Raw genomic sequence first — 20,608 nt, 5'->3', positions numbered from 1 at the left:
AAAGTAGTTAGAGAAGAGGAAAAAGAAACAAAGAGCAAAGAGAAAGAAGAAGAATTTAGAGAGAGGGTGGGGGGAGCAGAGGATAGTGTAGAGAAGAGGAGGAATAGAGAGACAGGTACAGTGTAACAAGGGAGAAAGTAGACAGAGTTGTTTCTAATTACGAGTTTATGAACCTGCAAAGCTCCGACACACAGCAACAACAAGGCAGTAGGACCTATGTTCCACTACGGTCACTCCTCACCCTTCACTGTGTACCAGCTGCTACTACTGCTTCACCCTACTGCTCTGACGGAGCTACGGCAACCATGTAAGAGGCTTCACACAGAGAGCTGCTACTGTCGCTACACTTCATTAAACAGACAACCTATCTGAGCACTCAACCCAAATCCCTGCCAGCAACTGCTACATGGAGCACCGCAGCGCAGCGCAGGAAAAGGAAAATATATAGGGGAGAAAAAGATAGCCAATAAATAAATGACGAGCACAGTGAAATAAATGAGCGAGCCCCGAGCAGGAAGTTTGCCAGGACCCCGGGGCCACTTCACCACCAGCGCTCGTTATTACCTGTGTGAGACTGTTGGAATCGATTAGGTGCCCGACAGAGGGCCCATCAGATATTCCCCTCCAGTGGCACAATTACACAGCCCATAAGGAATTATCAGGCAGCACAGGGAGTGGGGGCTACTGGGGCTGGGGGGGGTGGCAAACGGGGCAGTAGAGAGGCCAAACGGGGCCCACCAGGGCTAACAGCAGTGATTAAGAAAATAAATAAACTCATTTGTATGAGTATGAATGCGTTCTCTCCAGGTAACTCAATACTGTTCTCCGAGGGATACCTTAGTATGAATGCGTTCTCTCCAGGTAACTCAATACTGTTCTCCGAGGGATACCTTAGTATGAATGCGTTCTCTCCAGGTAACTCAATACTGTTCTCCGAGGGATACCTTAGAATGAATGCGTTCTCTCCAGGTAACTCAATACTGTTCTCCGAGGGATACCTTAGTATGAATGCGTTCTCTCCAGGTAACTCAATACTGTTCTCAGAGGGATACCTTAGTATGAATGCGTTCTCTCCAGGTAACTCAACACTGTTCTCAGAGGGATACCTTAGTATGAATGCGTTCTCTCCAGGAAACTCAATACTGTTCTCCGAGGGATACCTTAGTATGAATGCGTTCTCTCCAGGTAACTCAATACTGTTCTCCGAGGGATACCTTAGTATGAATGCGTTCTCTCCAGGTAACTCAATACTGTTCTCCGAGGGATACCTTAGTATGAATGCGTTCTCTCCAGGTAACTCAATACTGTTCTCCGAGGGATACCTTAGAATGAATGCGTTCTCTCCAGGTAACTCAATACTGTTCTCCGAGGGATACCTTAGTATGAATGCGTTCTCTCCAGGTAACTCAATACTGTTCTCAGAGGGATACCTTAGTATGAATGCGTTCTCTCCAGGTAACTCAACACTGTTCTCAGAGGGATACCTTAGTATGAATGCGTTCTCTCCAGGAAACTCAATACTGTTCTCCGAGGGATACCTTAGTATGAATGCGTTCTCTCCAGGTAACTCAATACTGTTCTCCGAGGGATACCTTAGTATGAATGCGTTCTCTCCAGGTAACTCAATACTGTTCTCCGAGGGATACCTTAGTATGAATGCGTTCTCTTCAGGTAACTCAATACTGTTCTCCGAGGGATACCTTAGTATGAATGCGTTCTCTCCAGGTAACTCAACACTGTTCTCCGAGGGATACCTTAGTATGAATGTGTTCTCTCCAGGTAACTCAACACTGTTCTCCGAGGGATACCTTAGTATGAATGCGTTCTCTCCAGGTAACTCAATACTGTTCTCCGAGGGATACCTTAGAATGAATGCGTTCTCTCCAAGGAACTCAATACTGTTCTCCGAGGGATACCTTAGTATGAATGCGTTCTCTCCAGGTAACTCAATACTGTTCTCCGAGGGATACCTTAGTATGAATGCGTTCTCTCCAGGTAACTCAATACTGTTCTCCGAGGGATACCTTAGTATGAATGCGTTCTCTCCAGGTAACTCAATACTGTTCTCCGAGGGATACCTTAGTATGAATGCGTTCTCTCCAGGTAACTCAATACTGTTCTCCGAGGGATACCTTAGTATGAATGCGTTCTCTCCAGGTAACTCAATACTGTTCTCCGAGGGATACCTTAGAATGAATGCGTTCTCTCCAGGTAACTCAATACTGTTCTCCGAGGGATACCTTAGTATGAATGCGTTCTCTCCAGGTAACTCAATACTGTTCTCAGAGGGATACCTTAGTATGAATGCGTTCTCTCCAGGTAACTCAACACTGTTCTCAGAGGGATACCTTAGTATGAATGCGTTCTCTCCAGGAAACTCAATACTGTTCTCCGAGGGATACCTTAGTATGAATGCGTTCTCTCCAGGTAACTCAATACTGTTCTCCGAGGGATACCTTAGTATGAATGCGTTCTCTCCAGGTAACTCAATACTGTTCTCCGAGGGATACCTTAGTATGAATGCGTTCTCTCCAGGTAACTCAATACTGTTCTCCGAGGGATACCTTAGTATGAATGCGTTCTCTCCAGGTAACTCAATACTGTTCTCCGAGGGATACCTTAGAATGAATGCGTTCTCTCCAGGTAACTCAATACTGTTCTCCGAGGGATACCTTAGTATGAATGCGTTCTCTCCAGGTAACTCAATACTGTTCTCAGAGGGATACCTTAGTATGAATGCGTTCTCTCCAGGTAACTCAACACTGTTCTCAGAGGGATACCTTAGTATGAATGCGTTCTCTCCAGGAAACTCAATACTGTTCTCCGAGGGATACCTTAGTATGAATGCGTTCTCTCCAGGTAACTCAATACTGTTCTCCGAGGGATACCTTAGTATGAATGCGTTCTCTCCAGGTAACTCAATACTGTTCTCCGAGGGATACCTTAGTATGAATGCGTTCTCTTCAGGTAACTCAATACTGTTCTCCGAGGGATACCTTAGTATGAATGCGTTCTCTCCAGGTAACTCAACACTGTTCTCCGAGGGATACCTTAGTATGAATGTGTTCTCTCCAGGTAACTCAACACTGTTCTCCGAGGGATACCTTAGTATGAATGCGTTCTCTCCAGGTAACTCAATACTGTTCTCCGAGGGATACCTTAGAATGAATGCGTTCTCTCCAAGGAACTCAATACTGTTCTCCGAGGGATACCTTAGTATGAATGCGTTCTCTCCAGGTAACTCAATACTGTTCTCCGAGGGATACCTTAGTATGAATGCGTTCTCTCCAGGTAACTCAATACTGTTCTCCGAGGGATACCTTAGTATGAATGCGTTCTCTCCAGGTAACTCAATACTGTTCTCCGAGGGATACCTTAGTATGAATGCGTTCTCTCCAGGTAACTCAATACTGTTCTCCGAGGGATACCTTAGTATGAATGCGTTCTCTCCAGGTAACTCAATACTGTTCTCCGAGGGATACCTTAGTATGAATGCGTTCTCTCCAGGTAACTCAATACTGTTCTCCGAGGGATACCTTAGAATGAATGCGTTCTCTCCAGGTAACTCAATACTGTTCTCCGAGGGATACCTTAGTATGAATGCGTTCTCTCCAGGTAACTCAATACTGTTCTCAGAGGGATACCTTAGTATGAATGCGTTCTCTCCAGGTAACTCAACACTGTTCTCAGAGGGATACCTTAATATGAATGCGTTCTCTCCAGGAAACTCAATACTGTTCTCCGAGGGATACCTTAGTATGAATGCGTTCTCTCCAGGTAACTCAATACTGTTCTCCGAGGGATACCTTAGTATGAATGCGTTCTCTCCAGGTAACTCAATACTGTTCTCCGAGGGATACCTTAGTATGAATGCGTTCTCTTCAGGTAACTCAATACTGTTCTCCGAGGGATACCTTAGTATGAATGCGTTCTCTCCAGGTAACTCAACACTGTTCTCCGAGGGATACCTTAGTATGAATGTGTTCTCTCCAGGTAACTCAACACTGTTCTCCGAGGGATACCTTAGTATGAATGCGTTCTCTCCAGGTAACTCAATACTGTTCTCCGAGGGATACCTTAGAATGAATGCGTTCTCTCCAAGGAACTCAATACTGTTCTCCGAGGGATACCTTAGTATGAATGCGTTCTCTCCAGGTAACTCAATACTGTTCTCCGAGGGATACCTTAGTATGAATGCGTTCTCTCCAGGTAACTCAATACTGTTCTCCGAGGGATACCTTAGTATGAATGCGTTCTCTCCAGGTAACTCAATACTGTTCTCCGAGGATACCTTAGTATGAATGCGTTCTCTCCAGGTAACTCAATACTGTTCTCCGAGGGATACCTTAGTATGAATGCGTTCTCTCCAGGTAACTCAATACTGTTCTCCGAGGGATACCTTAGTATGAATGCGTTCTCTCCAGGTAACTCAATACTGTTCTCCGAGGGATACCTTAGTATGAATGCGTTCTCTCCAGGTAACTCAATACTGTTCTCCGAGGGATACCTTAGTATGAATGCGTTCTCTCCAGGTAACTCAACACTGTTCTCCGAGGGATACCTTAGTATGAATGCGTTCTCTCCAGGTAACTCAACACTGTTCTCTGAGGGATACCTTAGTATGAATGCGTTCTCTCCAGGTAACTCAATACTGTTCTCCGAGGGATACCTTAGTATGAATGCGTTCTCTCCAGGAAACTCAATACTGTTCTCCGAGGGATACCTTAGTATGAATGCGTTCTCTCCAGGTAGCTCAATACTGTTCTCCGAGGGATACCTTAGTATGAATGCGTTCTCTCCAGGAAACTCAATTACTGCCATCTCAAGCAAAGTGAATGTCTTTTCTCAACAACGACCTAAAGACCTTTTTTTGGACTGTCTGCACTCATGTCCCCCAGTTGGACTTAATGTACTACACACACACAGACCCCCCCCCCCCCCCACACACACACACACACACACACACACACACACACACACACGCAGTTGGACTTACTTGATGTAGTAGGGCACTTTGTTTGGAGAGATGGCGCGTTCCCAGGGTATCTGCACTGAACCTGAAAGTGAGGGGGAAATCAATTGCTGAGGCACATCAAGCATGAAAAGCCATTTGCACATAACCACTGACCATGTTCATGTCCCAAATGGCACCCTATTCCCTATTTAGTGGACAACTTTTGACCAGGGCCCTATGGGTATAGTGCACTAAATAGGGGAAAAGGGTGCCATTTAGGGCATGACCTGCATCAACCCAGACCGTCTGTGAACATTCAGGCACCACAGAGGGAGAGCTGCGTCACATAACAGGTGAGCTACAGTTGAATGAAGGGAAAAGCAGCCTTTTGTGTCCAGTCTCAGAGAGGATTAGGTTGTTTGCAAAGGCTAATGGGATATATGGGAGACGGAGGAGGAATATTGACAAGACCCATTCAATGTAGCATTTTAGCAGTAAACTACAGAGGTAAGCAGGCTGGGAATGGAATAGGCTAGACTGGAATGGCTGGGAAGTTAAGGGAGACACACACACAAGGACACCGTCACAATGAACACAGTGAGGCAGCTACACACACACACACATTCCTGGCAGGGATAAAGAGATCAGCCCCAGAAGCATGACAGTGCTGACACAGCAGAGCTGGATGGGGGGGAATCGAGGACAGTAGGGGTTCCCTTTTACTACCACCACCATCACAGAGCAGCACGCACACACACACACACACACACACACACACACACACACACACACACACACACACACACACACACACACACACACACACACACACACACACACACACACACACACACACACGTGACTGAGCACAGACACACAATACTGCTGCTGTGACTCAGTGGGAGCTCAAGGTACAAAGCCTGCCCCCTCGTCACACGACCCAGACAACACAGTCACACACACAGCCTCACACTGTGACCAACCATGTTCTAATCCCCCCCCCCCTACCCCATCCGCATTTTCAACATCCCACCCCCATCCTGCCCCCAGCCACTATACAGGCATAGCACCGCGTGGCACAGAGCATCACAGCACCCGGCACCAGCTTCTAATGAATGTGGAGGAGCCTTTACTGGAGAGGAAGTGCTGGGATCCAGGACCAAAGTCTCTATGGGCATCCTGCAGCTGCTTCAGACGCTCTTCAATGGAGCCCTGCGAGGAGACATACATTTACATTACATTACACACACATACACACATTTACATGACATTGAATTATACACACAAACACACACACATTTACATTATACACACACACACGCACACAAACACACACGCAAACACAGCGCGGGCAAAATTCAATTACATTTGATCAAAAGAATCAAAGAGAATAACGGAACCGTCTTTATCTCATCTCACACCCGCTACAAACACACACAGACATCTCCCTCCCTCCCTCCTCTCCTCATCCTTCGTTTGGCAGTTAGATAGGGCTATGGGAAAAATGTAAACATTGCCACACCTCCCCTGCCACCTTGCCACAGCCCTTTGAAGAGCATTGAGTAGGGAAAGACGACACTGAATCCACTCCGATCTGTTAGGCTCTTTTTAAATGAGGACAGTCATTTCACAGTAAGCTGTGTATCGGAATAGAGGTGTGGGGGTGTGTGTCAACAAGCGAGAGGGATTTGAGTTCATGAAAATAAGGTGTGCCATTCATTGTCTCTGTACGGTGTGTTTTTGTCGATGTGGCTGTCCCAAAAGGGATTTGTTGAGGACTAATCCTGGTTTATTTACAAGGTATTCGATTCAGCATGTAAATCATTGTCAGAGGAAGTCGAAACAGCTCCACAAACAAAGGGCGCTAAATCCACTCACCAAGGCCGGCCCTGGCCTTTTGGGGCCCTAAGCGAGAATTGGTTGGGGGGCTCCCCTACCTCGTGGGTAAAACATTTTAGTGGCCCTCTTGTTGGCGGAGAGAAAAATGTATGTATTAAAGCTACAATTCTACACATTTTGCCAAGACTTACCATGTTAATGATATCGGAGTGAGAGTGACCCCTGGATACCTGCCCTGCGTGATTACTACAAATATAGATTGCTGGCTAGACTAATTTACCAATCTAAAAATTGTTAGCTGACATGCTAATTGAGTGACTGTCAGTGACTGACATAACAAGACAAAAACTACTGCACGGCCAAATAAAAAACATTGCACTGTGTGTATTCTACTATTCTAACTCTCAACAGTAAGTCAAGACCCAGACTGAATTCCTAAAAAATGTGTATATACACTGAGTGTACAAAACATTAGGATCACCTTGCTAATATTGACTTGCACCCCCCTTTTGACATCAGAACAGCATGAATTCATCAGGCATGGACTCTACAAGATATCGAAAACGTTCCACAGGGATGCTGGCCCATGTTGACTCCAATGCTTCCCTCAGTTGTGTCAAGTTCACTGGATGTCCTTTGGGTGTTTGGACCATTCTTGATACACGCGGGAAACTGTTGAGCGTGAAAAACCCAGCAGCGTTGCAGTTCTTGACACACTCAAACCTTTGCGCCGAGCACCTGCTACCTACCATATCCCGTTCAAAGGCACTTTAATATTTTGTCTTGCCCATTCATCCTCTGAATGGCACACAGACATAATCCATGTCTGAATTGTCTCAAGGCTTAAAAATCCTTCTTTAACCCGTCTCCTCCCCTTCATCTACACTGTTTGAAGGTGACATCAATAAGGGATCACAGCTTTCACCTGGATTCACCTGGTCAGTCTATGTCATGGAAAGAGCAGGTGTTTCTAATGTTTTGTACACTCAGTGTATACAGTGCCTTGCGAAAGTATTCGGCCCCCTTGAACTTTGCGACCTTTTGCCACATTTCAGGCTTCAAACATAAAGATATAAAACTGTATTTTTTTGTGAAGAATCAACAACAAGTGGGACACAATCATGAAGTGGAACGACATTTATTGGATATTTCAAACTTTTTTAACAATCTAAAATACTTTCGCAAGGCACTGTATATATACACAACATGACCAAAAGTATGTGGACACCTGCTCATCTCCAAATTAATGGGGATTAATATGGTGTTGGTCCTCCCTTTGCTGCTATAACAGCCTCCACTCTTCTGGGAAGGCTTTCCACTACTAGAAGTTGGAACATTGCTGCGGGGACTTGCTTCCATTCAGCAACAAGAGCATTAGTGAGGTCTGGCGCTGATGTTGGGCGATTAGGACTGGCTTGCAGTCGGCGTTGCAATTCATTCCAAAGGTGTTCGACGGGGTTGAGGTCAGGGCTCTGTGCAGGCCAGTCAAGTTCTTCCACACAGATCTCGACAAACCATTTATGGACCTCGCTTTGTGCACAGGGGCATTCTCATGTCGAAACAGGAAAGGGCCTTCCCCAAACTGTTACCACAAAGTTGGAAGCACAGAATCATCTAGAATGTCATTGTATTCTGTAGCGTTTACATTTCCCTTCATTGGAACTAAGGAGCCTGAACCATGATAAATAGCCATAGACCATTATTCCTCATCCACCAAACTTTACAGTTGGCACTCTGCATTCGGGCAGGTAGCGTTCTCCAGGCATCCGCCAAGCCAAGATTCGTCCGTCAGACTGCCAGATGGTGAAGCGTGATCCATCACTCCAGAGAACCCATTTCCACTGCTCCAGAATCGAACGGCGGCGAGCTTTATACTACTACAGCCGACGCTTGGCATTGCACATGGAGATCTTAGGCTTGTGTGGGGCTGCTCGGCCATGGAAACCCATTTCATGAGGCTCCAGATGAACAGTTCTTGTGCTGACGTTGCTTCCAGAGGCAGTTTGGAACTTGGTAATGAGTGTTGCAACCGAGGGCAGACAATTTTTGTGCGCTTCAGCACTCAGCAGTCCCATTCTGTGAGCTTGTGTGGCCTTCCACTTTGCGGCTGAGCCGTTGTTGCTCCTAGACGTCTCCACTTCACAATAACAGCACTTACAGTTGACCGGGGCAGCTCTAGCAGGGCTGGAATTTGAGGAATTGACTTGTTGCAACGAAGCCACGTTGAAAGTCACTGAGCTCTTCAGTAAGGAGATTGGATGGCTGTGTACTCGTTTTTATACACCTGTCAGCAACGGGTGTGGCTGAAATAGCCAAATCCACTCATTTGAAGGGTTGTCCACATACTTTTGTATATACAATTCCAGTCAAAAGCAGCCAACAAGCACTGTTTGGTAAAAGACCAAATCCATATTATGGCAAGAACAGCTCAAATAAGCTAAGAGAAACGACAGTCCATCATTACTTCAAGACATGAAGGTCAGTCAATATGGAAAATGTCAAGAACTTTGAAAGTTTCTTCAAGTGCAGTTTCAAAAACCATCAAGCGCTGGCTCAAACTGGCTCTCATGAGGACCGCCACAGGAAAGGAAGACCCAGAGTTACCTCTGCTGCAGAGGATAAGTTCATTAGGGTTACCAGCCTCAGAAATTGCAGCCCAAATAAATGCTTTACAGTGTTCAAGTAACAGACACATCTCAACATCAACTGTTCAGAGGAGACTGCGTGAATCAGGCTTTCACGGTCCAATTGCTGCAAAGAAACCATTACTAAAGGACACCAATAAGAAGAGACTTGCTTGGGCCAAGACACATGAGCAATGGACATTAACCAGGTGAAAATGTGTCCATTGGTCTGGAGTCCAAATTTGAGATTTTTTGGTTCCAACCACTGTGTCTTTGTGAGACGCAGTGTGCGTGAATGGATTATCTCCGCATGTGTGGTACCCACTGTAACGCATGGAGTAGGAGGAGTTATGGTGTTGGTGTGCTTTGCTGGTGACACTGTCTGTGATTTATTTAGAATTCAAGGCACTCTTAACCAGCATGGCTACCACAGCATTCTGCAGAGATACACCATCCCATCTGGTTTGAGCTTAGTGGGACTATCATTTGTATTTCAAAAGGACACTGACCCAGCACACCTCCAGGCTGTGTAAGGGCTATTTGACCAAGAAGGAGAGTGATGGAGTGCTGCATCAGATGACTTGGCTTCCACACTCCAACGACCCCATTGAGATGGTTTGAGATGAGTCGGACCGCAGCGGGAAGGAAAAGCAGCGGACAACTGCTCAGCATATGTGGGAACTCCTTCAAGACTGTTGGATAACCATTCCAGGTGAAGCTGGTTGAGAGAATGCCAAGAGTGTTAAAAGCTGTCATTAAGGCAAAGGGTGGCTATTTGATTTGTTTAACACTTATTTGGTTACTACATGATTCCATATGTGCTTTTTGATGTCTTCACTATTATTCTACAATGTAGAAAATAGTACAAATCAAGAAAAACTCTTTAACGAGTGGGTGTTCTAAAACTGTTGACCAGTAGTATATATATAAATATATTTATCGTTTTTTGGGTTGGGGGCCCCTTAGTGCTGGGGGCGCTAAGCGGCCACTTATGTCACTTATGCCTGGAGCTGGCCCTGCCAATCACACTGAGAAAGAGAGTGAGATAGAACAAGGCACAGTTATCCCGAGGCACTTCAAGGACAAGCAAGCCCAACGAGCTGAGATGAGAAGTTAGCATTATGGAGAGAAAAACATTGCCATTGCTCAACATACACACGGCTGTGCACACTGGCTCGCCCAAATGAATAAGGCAGGATGCACTCAAGCCTACGCAGATTGCTTCAGACTAATTTGGAGCAGTTGGAATGCTGCAAGGAGATGTCGGTGCCAACTCTGCAGCGTACTACCATCTATCTCCACTACCGCTAGACTACTAGGCTAACGGAGGTTTGCAGCGGAATTACTAAATTATTCAAGACCAAAAATATTAGAGTATCAGCCTTAAAGAAAAAATGCATTACGTCTGTGTCACAGCAGAGAGAGCAGCAGCAGCAACATATGATGTTATTCAAATGACAGGGATTTAGCATCACATTATTCAACAGGAGAATGAGGGGAAGAGGAGAGCGAGAGGGAGAGAACGGGGGGCGGCGTTCAATAGGTTTCTGTGTTCTTACTTTGGCAACGGAAGACAGACTAATCACTGAATAGAATTGTTGAATTGAAAGAGACAGTAAGAGAAAGGACAAGAGAGACAGAGCAAGAAAAGAGTAACACACAAGGAGCAGGGGAGAAAGAGCAACACACAAGGAGCAGGGGAGAAAGAGTAACACACAAGGAGCAGGGGAGAAAGAGTAACACACAAGGAGCAGGGGAGAAAGAGCAACACACAAGGAGCAGGGGAGAAAGAGCAACACACAAGGAGCAGGGGAGAAAGAGCAACACACAAGGAGCAGGGGAGAAAGAGTAACACACAAGGAGCAGGGGAGAAAGAGTAACACACAAGGAGCAGGAGAGAAAGAGCAACACACAAGGAGCAGGAGAGAAAGAGCAACACACAAGGAGCAGGGGAGAAAGAGCAACACACAAGGAGCAGGGGAGAAAGAGCAACACACAAGGAGCAGGGGAGAAAGAGCAACACACAAGGAGCAGGGGAGAAAGAGCAACACACAAGGAGCAGGGGAGAAAGAGCAACATACAGGGAGCAGGAGAGAAAGAGCAACACACAAGGAGCAGGGGAGAAAGAGCAACACACAAGGAGCAGGGGAGAAAGAGCAACACAGGGAACAGAGGAGAAAGAGCAACACAGGGAACAGAGGAGAAAGAGCAACACACAGGGAACAGAGGATAAAGAGCAACACAGGGAACAGAGGAGAAAGAGCAACACACAGGGAGCAGAGGAGAAAGAGCAACACACAAGGAGCAGAGGAGAAAGAGCAACACACAAGGAGCAGGGGAGAAAGAGCAACACACAAGGAGCAGGAGAGAAAGAGCAACACACAAGGAGCAGGGGAGAAAGAGCAACACACAAGGAGCAGGGGAGAAAGAGCAACACACAAGGAGCAGGAGAGAAAGAGCAACACACAAGGAGCAGGGGAGAAAGAGCAACACACAAGGAGCAGGGGAGAAAGAGCAACATACAGGGAGCAGGAGAGAAAGAGCAACACACAAGGAGCAGGGGAGAAAGAGCAACACACAAGGAGCAGGGGAGAAAGAGCAACATACAGGGAGCAGGAGAGAAAGAGCAACACACAAGGAGCAGGGGAGAAAGAGCAACACACAAGGAGCAGGGGAGAAAGAGCAACACAGGGAACAGAGGAGAAAGAGCAACACAGGGAACAGAGGAGAAAGAGCAACACACAGGGAACAGAGGATAAAGAGCAACACAGGGAACAGAGGAGAAAGAGCAACACACAGGGAGCAGAGGAGAAAGAGCAACACACAAGGAGCAGAGGAGAAAGAGCAACACACAAGGAGCAGGGGAGAAAGAGCAACACACAAGGAGCAGGAGAGAAAGAGCAACACACAAGGAGCAGGGGAGAAAGAGCAACACACAAGGAGCAGGGGAGAAAGAGCAACACAGGGAACAGAGGAGAAAGAGCAACACAGGGAACAGAGGAGAAAGAGCAACACACAGGGAACAGAGGATAAAGAGCAACACAGGGAACAGAGGAGAAAGAGCAACACACAGGGAGCAGAGGAGAAAGAGCAACACAGGGAACAGAGGAGAAAGAGCAACACAGGGAACAGAGGAGAAAGAGCAACACAGGGAGCAGAGGAGAAAGAGCAACACAGGGAGCAGAGGAGAAAGAGCAACACAGGGAACAGAGGAGAAAGAGCAACACAGGGAACAGAGGAGAAAGAGCAACACACTGGGAGCAGAGGAGAAAGAGCAACACGGGGAGCAGAGGAGAAAGAGCAACACAGGGAACAGAGGAGAAAGAGCAACACAGGGAACAGAGGAGAAAGAGCAACACAGGGAACAGAGGAGAAAGAGCAACACAGGGAGCAGAGGAGAGAGAAAAGCCTTCTTTTCTTATCTGAGCCCTTGCCTTATTTGCTGATTCCTGGCATCCTCACCATTTTCCCCTCAGAACAATCCAATAGGTTTCACTCTGGAGACAAAAGGCATCATTTGTTGCATCCTCTCTAAAATGATGCAATCACAAGAGAGGCCAAGGCAAAGCTGCAGCTAAGCCTAAACCCACAGACTGTTGTAGCCTCTCACTTTACTATTGACCCATACTGCAAGAAACTCGGTTAGAAACTCGATCAGATGGTATTTGATTTTGGATGATTTTGATAAAGATATTTGTACTGCACTGTTGAGGAGAGCTTGCAGGTAAGCCTTTCTTTTTTGTAAGATTTTATTTTTCTTCCAACACAAAAGCATAAATAGACAAAGACAATAGACAACTCACCATTTCCGTACATTCATTTCTACAGACGTTAATGACTTCCCACTTGCTCAGACACACACGTTCCCACATGTACACTTTGATTTGAGATGTCTTGTGAGATGACCACAGATGAAGTGAGCCATTGAAGACCGGGTTATTAAAGGGGGAGTGGTGGTATGGAGGTTGAAGAGATGTTGTGGGAAGGTTGAGGATGTGCAATTACCACAGATGTGAAGTGAAGTCAATCATTTAAAACGTTACCAGCAAGGGTATTATGGGGAGGTTGAAGGGATTCTGAGGCCATGTTGAGGTGATGTTGTGGGGAGGTTGAAGGGAGGTTTACGGGATATTGTGAGGGTAGTTTGAAGAAAGATTGAGGGTAAAGTTAAGGTTTTCAGTTGAGATAATATTATCGACTGGTTGAGTGGAAGTCAAGGTGATGTTGTGGAGAGGTTGTATGGACGGAAGGTGGTTGTGGGGAGATTGTGTGAAGGTTATGGGGAGGTTGAGGGAGGTGGTTGTGGGGAGGTTGTGGGAAGGTTATGGGGAGGTTGAGGGAAGTGGTTGTGGGGAGGTTCAGGTCAAGTTACCAGCAATAGTTTCCAGCGGCTGTTGAGGTGCTCCAGGGAGTGGGCGTTGTCCATGGACAAATGGACATCAGAAATGGCCAGCTCATGAGCCAGGTCATTGATGTGCTTCATGCCTTCCTTCACCTGAGTTAGCTCCTCCTTAAACAACTGGAGGTGGGAGAGAGAGAGGGAGAAGGAAAGGAGAGAGATGTAGAAGGAGAGAAGATAGGAAGGGGAAATGAGAGAAAAAGGAAGGTGAGGGAGAAAGAGAACAAATAAGAAAGAGGGAAAGGGAGGAAATGGAGAGAAAATGAGAGAGGGAGAGGTTGAAAATAGAGAGAGAATTAGAGAGGGAGAGGGAGAAAATAGAGAATTAGAGAGGGAGAGGGATGAATTAGAGAATTAGAGAGGGAGAGGGATGAATTAGAGAGAGAAATAGAGAGGGAGAGGAAGGAAATAGAGAGTGAATTAGAGAGGGAGAGGAAGGAAATAGAGAGTACACACACACACACACACATGGTAGGGTTTTCAACTCAGTAAATTATAGAAATCAATTGAAATTTGGTTCATAACATTCATCAAATAATAAGAAATTCACAATGCATGCCCAATTCCTTTCCCCAAGTTGACTGAGTTTAATGGCATTAGACTCACTCTGTTATATGGCTGTGTGGACTGTGGACCTAGTATTGGAGCTGCTGCCCGCACAAACACCATCACCAAGGGAGAGATACAACAGGGACCCTTCATGGCTTACGCAACTTAAGAGTCAGATCAACCCAGCCAAAACAGCACTAATGATCTAAGGGATGTGTGAGTGTGTGTGTGCGCACACAGTGCTGTAGTTATATCAAGTTAATGGTGTCTGTGCTGCAGCCTCATGACAAAAACATGAGATAAGAGAGAGAGAAAGAGAGACAGAGAAGAGAGAGAGAGCGAGAGAGAGAGAGAGAGAGAGAGAGAGAGAGAGAGAGAGAGAGAGAGAGAGTGTGTGTGTGTACACCACAGACAGACAGAGCCTGCTGGAACGCCTGCCCTGGAGACATAGAAAAAGGAGGAACATGTGCTGGCACTGACAGCAAGGCAAACATTGACATGATCATTGTGACTTAACAACTAAACAAATAACTGGCTGGGGATTCAACATCAGCCAATCAACTGAGGGAACTCTGTCATATCAACATGTCACTGGCTATTGACTCAATGCACTGCCTGCTGTTGTCGGCTTAGTTGGCTGTCCGTTTGGGAGAATGAATGTAGGAGAAAGATAGAAACTAACACTTTCTCCGAAACAAATGAATTGTGTACATAAAGACACTGAAACACACTGAGTGTGACATTTAGGGTGGCAAAGGAGCACAGATTTGTGGGAAGGAAAGGCTACCATAAACCTCATAACAATCAGTCAAGGTAATTCAATTTGAAACTTTTCTGAAAAAATTTGTTATAAGGAGGTTAATATTTAACGTTAGTTTATTCAACTAAGTGAGGCACAGTTATCTTCTTACAACACACATCGCTGGGAAGAAAAGTTTCTATTTAGGGTTCATACAGCTAAATTATAATGAGGTTTACAATATATTTTGCACAGGTCTGTGCCCTTTCAAATCAAATCACAATTTTTTAAAAGTGCATTTAGCAAAACAGCAAACCAGTAAACAGTAAAACATGATATATTTAAGCCCCGAGGAGGTGTTGAATATGGTCAATACACCACGACCAAGGGCTGTTCTTACAAGACGCAATGTGGAATGTCTGGATACAGCCCGTACAGCCCTTTTCAGCCCCTTTTCAGCCTTTTGTCTATATTTGTACTATTTTCTACATTGTAGAATAGTAGTGAAGATATCAACACTATGAAATAACACATAGAATCGTGCAGTAACCCAAAAAAGTGTTAAACAAATCAAAATAAATGTTATATTTAACATTCTTCAAAGTCACCACCCTTTGCCTTGATGACAGCTTTGCACACTCTTGGCATTCTCTCAACCAGCTTCGTGAGGTTCTCACCTGGAATGCATTTCAATTAACAGGTGTGTCTTGTTAAAAGTTAATTTGTAGAATTTCTTCCTTCTTAATGCATTTGAGCCAATCAGTTGTGTTGTGACAAGGTAGGGGTGGTATACAGAAGATAGCCCTATTTGGTAAAAGACCAAGTCCATATTATGGCAAGAACAGCTCAAATAAGCAAAGAGAAATGACAGTCCATCATAACTTTAAGACATGAAGGTCAGTCAATCTGGAACATTTGCGACTGCACTTGAAGAACCTTTCATCAAGTGCTATGATGAAACTGGCTCTCATGAGGACAGGCATAGCAAAGGAAGACCCAGAGTTACCTCTGCTGCAGAGGATAAATTCATTACAGTTACCAGCCTCAGAAATTGCAGCTCAAATAAATGCTTTACAGAGTTCAAGTAACAGACACATCTCAACATCAACTGTTCAGAGGAGACTGCGTGAATCAGGCCTCCATGGTCGAATTGCTGCAAAGAAACCACTACTGAAGGACACCAATAAGAAGAAGAGACTTGCTTGGAACAAGAAACATGAGCAATGGACATTAGACGGGTGGAAATCTGTCCTTTGGTCTGATGAGTCCAATTTTTTAGTTCCAATCTTTGTGAGACACAGAGTAGGTGAATGGTTGAACTCCGCATGTGTGATTCCCACCGTGAAGCATGGAGGAGGAGGTGTGACGGTGTGGGGGTGCTTTGCTGGTGACACAGTCAGGATTTATTTAGAATTCAAGGAACACTTAACCAGCATGGCTACCACAGCATTCTGCAGCGATATGCCATCCAATCTGGTTTGGGCTTAGTTGGACTATCATTTTTTTTCAACAGGACAGTGACCAAAAGCACATCTCCAGGCTGTGTAAAGGACTCCAATCACCTGATCTCAACCCAATTGCGATTGTTTGGGATGAGTTGGACCACAGAGTGAAGGAAAAACAGCCAACAAGTGCTCAGCATCTGTGGGAACTCCTTCAAGACAGTTGGAAAAGCATTCCTCATGAAGCTGGTTGAGAGAATGCCAAGAGTGTGTAAAACTGTCAACAAAACAAAGGGTGGCTACTTTGAAGAATCTCAAATATAAATATAATTTGATTTGTTAAACACGTTTTTGGTTACTAGATGATTCCATATGTGTTATGTCATAGTTTTGATGTCTTCATTATTATTCTACAATGTAGAAAAATAGTTTTAAAAAATTAAGAAAAACCCTTGAATGAGTAGGTGTGTCTAAACTTTTGATTGGTACTGTATATATAATAATTAAATTTTGCTTCTGCAAATACAGTGTCTTATAAGCCCATGTGGCACACACGTCCTGAAGATGCAATACTTAAACACTAATAAGATCATAATAAATTAATTAAAAATCAAATCATGTTGCCCAGGAACACTGAGTCAATACTAACAGAAACAAAGCTAAGAGAGCAGAGGGATAGAGAGACAGATCTTCCATAATTACAGTGAAGTAACAGCCATCTAGCCAGCAGAGTGGAGGAGCCTCTTCACAGATAACAGATTAGCAAGCGTAGCTAGAGGGAATCTTCTAGACAGTTTTCTTATCAATATCTTCACAGCATTGTCTCCATATCTAAGCAATAAAGATGGATCTATTCATGTTTCAGGCACTATTTAATCTGTGTCGATTCCACAGGTATTTTATATTTCAAATCACTTTGATTTGAGATCTGATATCTGCAGATTCTGTCTGGCCCTGGTGTTGAGGAGCACAGTACACACACACACACTCACACACACACACACACACACACACACACACACACACACACACACACACACACACACACACACACACACACACACACACACACACACACACACACACACACACACACACACACACACACACACACACACAAACCCAGCTTTTTATTTGAAGCAGACAGCTTGCTTAATATTTGAGACGCACACATACATGCTTACCTTGGTGGCATCGATGTGGTCCTGCAGTGAGTCGATGAAGAGGTCCCCTACAGGCTCCCATGCATCCCGGACCCCCTCAGCCTGTTCTAGGGCCACCGCCAGCTCCTCCATGGCTGCCTGGGTCTGCAGCAGGCGCTCCAGGGTCCGCTCCATGTGCCTTGGACACAGACAGAATACTTTAACTTCTACAGTTGTTTTATACATAGTCATATGCAGTTTTACCACTAACGCAAGACGTCACCCTAATACTTGAGCAACACACCAACCCTAACCTTATTTCGGCCATAGTATTTTCCTTGATGCTCTCAAAATAAAGACCCAATGATATTTGAGTACAGGCACGGTAAAAACATCTCTAGCCAATCGAAAACCCAGAATCATGGGTGTATTGTAGCACAGTGGAGTGGGCCTGTGCCGCATATCTGACCTGTGTCGGTCCACGCAGCGGGCAGTCAGCTTCTCCCACAGGTCACTGGCCACGTTGGCCTGCTTCCACACTGAACGACTCACGTTCAGGATCCGCTTCCTCGGAGACACTTCTGGAGGAGGAGGAGGAGGAGGGGATGAAGAGGGGGGAGCAGGAGAGCAGGGTGAGGGATTGGGTAGGCAGGCAAAGAGAGTGTAAGCCCCAATTAGTGCAAACATCAGTCGAAAGAAACAGTTGGACAGGAGAAACTGTGGGAAATATATTGTTGGGGGCAGAGAAACAGGGAGAGTTCGCCCCCATATTTTCCCCATGCGTGCCACCAGTGGTGGAGAGCAAGAGGATGCTGGTTGGGGGAGGGGGAGGAAGGTGGAGAAGGAGAGTGGGGGGCAGAAACAGCCTAGCATGCTGCATTATTGATTTGACCAGATGGTGTGAACTGGGCTAATTGGTCCCGACCCAACTGCTCTCCCCAAACATACATTCTCTGATCCACTCTGATACAGCAGGACAGGTAGCTGCTAATCAGACCTAATGGTGGATACACAACTGCTGGAGATCAACTTACTGAACTCCCTATCTCTCTCTGTTCTCACTGCTCAGGTCTGGTTTTGGTGTGTGTGGCAGGGTGGCAGGGTGGGGTGGTATGGGGAGGATTGGCACCTACAGATGTAGGATCTTAATTTGATCACTCTTTTGTTGGTGACTCTTTTGTTGCAAACTTGGAGTGTATTCAGGTTTAAAATGGCTTCTAAAGTTTGTACTTTCCACTTTAAAATGTCCGACTTGATTTACCCTAACAAAAAATGCATACAAAACATTTCCATGAATTATAATCCACATAATAATTAACATTTCCTGTTGCTGCAGGATTATTTTCCTCCTGTAACAAACTAGCTCAAATTAAGATCCTGCATATGTAGGTTGTCATTTGACACGGTTTTGGAGTATGTGGGCAGACCTTTTCCGTCGGGCAGCGTCTCCTCGGGCTCCTGGAAGGGGTGCTGTGCCAAGAAGGCCTGAGCAGACTCCAGCACAGAGTAGATGAACGGCCCCCGAGACTTGACATCCTCCATGAATACCTGGAGACAGACAGGACAGGAGCCCACAAAGAGATGAAGGCATGGTTCAATCACATACAAACAACATGCATAGGCTCATTATAACACATAGTGTACAATATACACACACACACAGACATCAATTTGCATACATGAACACACACAGTGAGGAGCAACTTGCAGAGGGCCACATAGGACTGCCTAGCTGTCAGTCTGTACTATATCGTCTCTGTGCTGAACTGCCTGAGTACATGCACATTACTCTGCTGCAGACCTAGATACCAACCCAGCTGCCTAGTGGAATTAATGACTCATAGGCTGTCCCATAGGGCTCTGGTCAACAGTAATACACTTTATAGGGAATAGGGTGCCATTTAGGACGTAATCACAGAGAATCCAGGGGCAGGCAGTGTCAACCAGACTCTCTTGTCCTCAACAGCTAATCTCCATTCACCACTCAACTTATGCTAGGTAAAAACTTTAGCCTATATAATTAGTACGTTATTAAACTAAAGTGAAATACACTGACTGCACAAAACTTTAAGAACATGACGTAGACTGACCAGGTGAATCCAGGTGATAGCTTTGATCCCTTATTGATGTCACCTGTTAAATCCACACAGGGATTGTGTGTGTGTGCCATTCAGAGGATGAATGAGCAAGACAAAATATTAAAGTGCCTTTGAACGGGATATGGTAGTAGGTGCCAGGTGCACCGGTTTGAGTGTGTCAAGAACTCCAACGCTGCTGGGGTTTTCGCACTCAACAGTTTCCCGGGTGTATTAACAATTGTCCACCACCCAAAGGACATCCAGCCAACTTGACACAAGTGTGGGAAGCATTGGAGTCAACATTGACCAGCATCCCTGTGGAACGCGTTCGACACCTTGTAGAGTCTATGCCCCGACAAACTGAGGCTGCTCTGATGGCAAATGGGTATATTGTCAGGAAGAGTTGGAGGTGGAGGAAGCTGTGGAGCCATTATCCTGGCAACGCTTGTGGAAGGGTAAGTAGGCTCTTGCACGCTGAGCTAGCTGGAGCTCGACATCATCATCGCTGCTGGGCTTGGCAGCGGCCTCAGTGGTTTGATACTGCTGTTGCTGCCAATCGCTCGCTTTCTCCTTTTGGTTTTGTTTGGGTACCTTGGCGAAGCCAATTTTTGATATCCATCGTAGCAGTGGCAGATTAGCTGGTTCGAGCTAGTTAAATAGACTAAGGCTAATAACACTAACAATTTTTATAGCTAGCTAAGAAGCTAACTCAACTCTGTAGTCGTGGGGCGTGAGAAAAGCAAAGCAGCGTCAACTGTAAACTTGACTCCACCATTATAAATCAAAATAGAATATTACAGACGGAGGCATATCATGTTATTCACTTAGCCTACCACAGGAGT

General features: G+C 45.5%; 1 protein-coding gene across 1 annotated transcript in view; it reads right to left on the bottom strand.

Annotated features, from left to right (window-relative positions):
• The window catches only part of drp2 (dystrophin related protein 2), a 154,801-nt gene that overhangs the window by 53,272 nt on the left and 80,921 nt on the right, over positions 1-20,608 (bottom strand). The window contains exons 4-9 of the mRNA XM_020509411.2: positions 19,116-19,236; positions 18,158-18,269; positions 17,731-17,887; positions 13,790-13,936; positions 6,088-6,166; positions 4,997-5,057 (exon numbers count right to left, since the gene is read on the bottom strand). Coding sequence (XP_020365000.2) covers positions 4,997-5,057; positions 6,088-6,166; positions 13,790-13,936; positions 17,731-17,887; positions 18,158-18,269; positions 19,116-19,236 — 677 coding nt within the window. The remainder of the gene's footprint in view (positions 1-4,996; positions 5,058-6,087; positions 6,167-13,789; positions 13,937-17,730; positions 17,888-18,157; positions 18,270-19,115; positions 19,237-20,608) is intronic.

Source organism: Oncorhynchus kisutch, linkage group LG19 (genome assembly GCF_002021735.2).
Source record: "Oncorhynchus kisutch isolate 150728-3 linkage group LG19, Okis_V2, whole genome shotgun sequence".
Classification (NCBI taxonomy): domain Eukaryota; kingdom Metazoa; phylum Chordata; class Actinopteri; order Salmoniformes; family Salmonidae; genus Oncorhynchus; species Oncorhynchus kisutch.
This window is presented reverse-complemented; position numbering and strand designations above follow the sequence as displayed.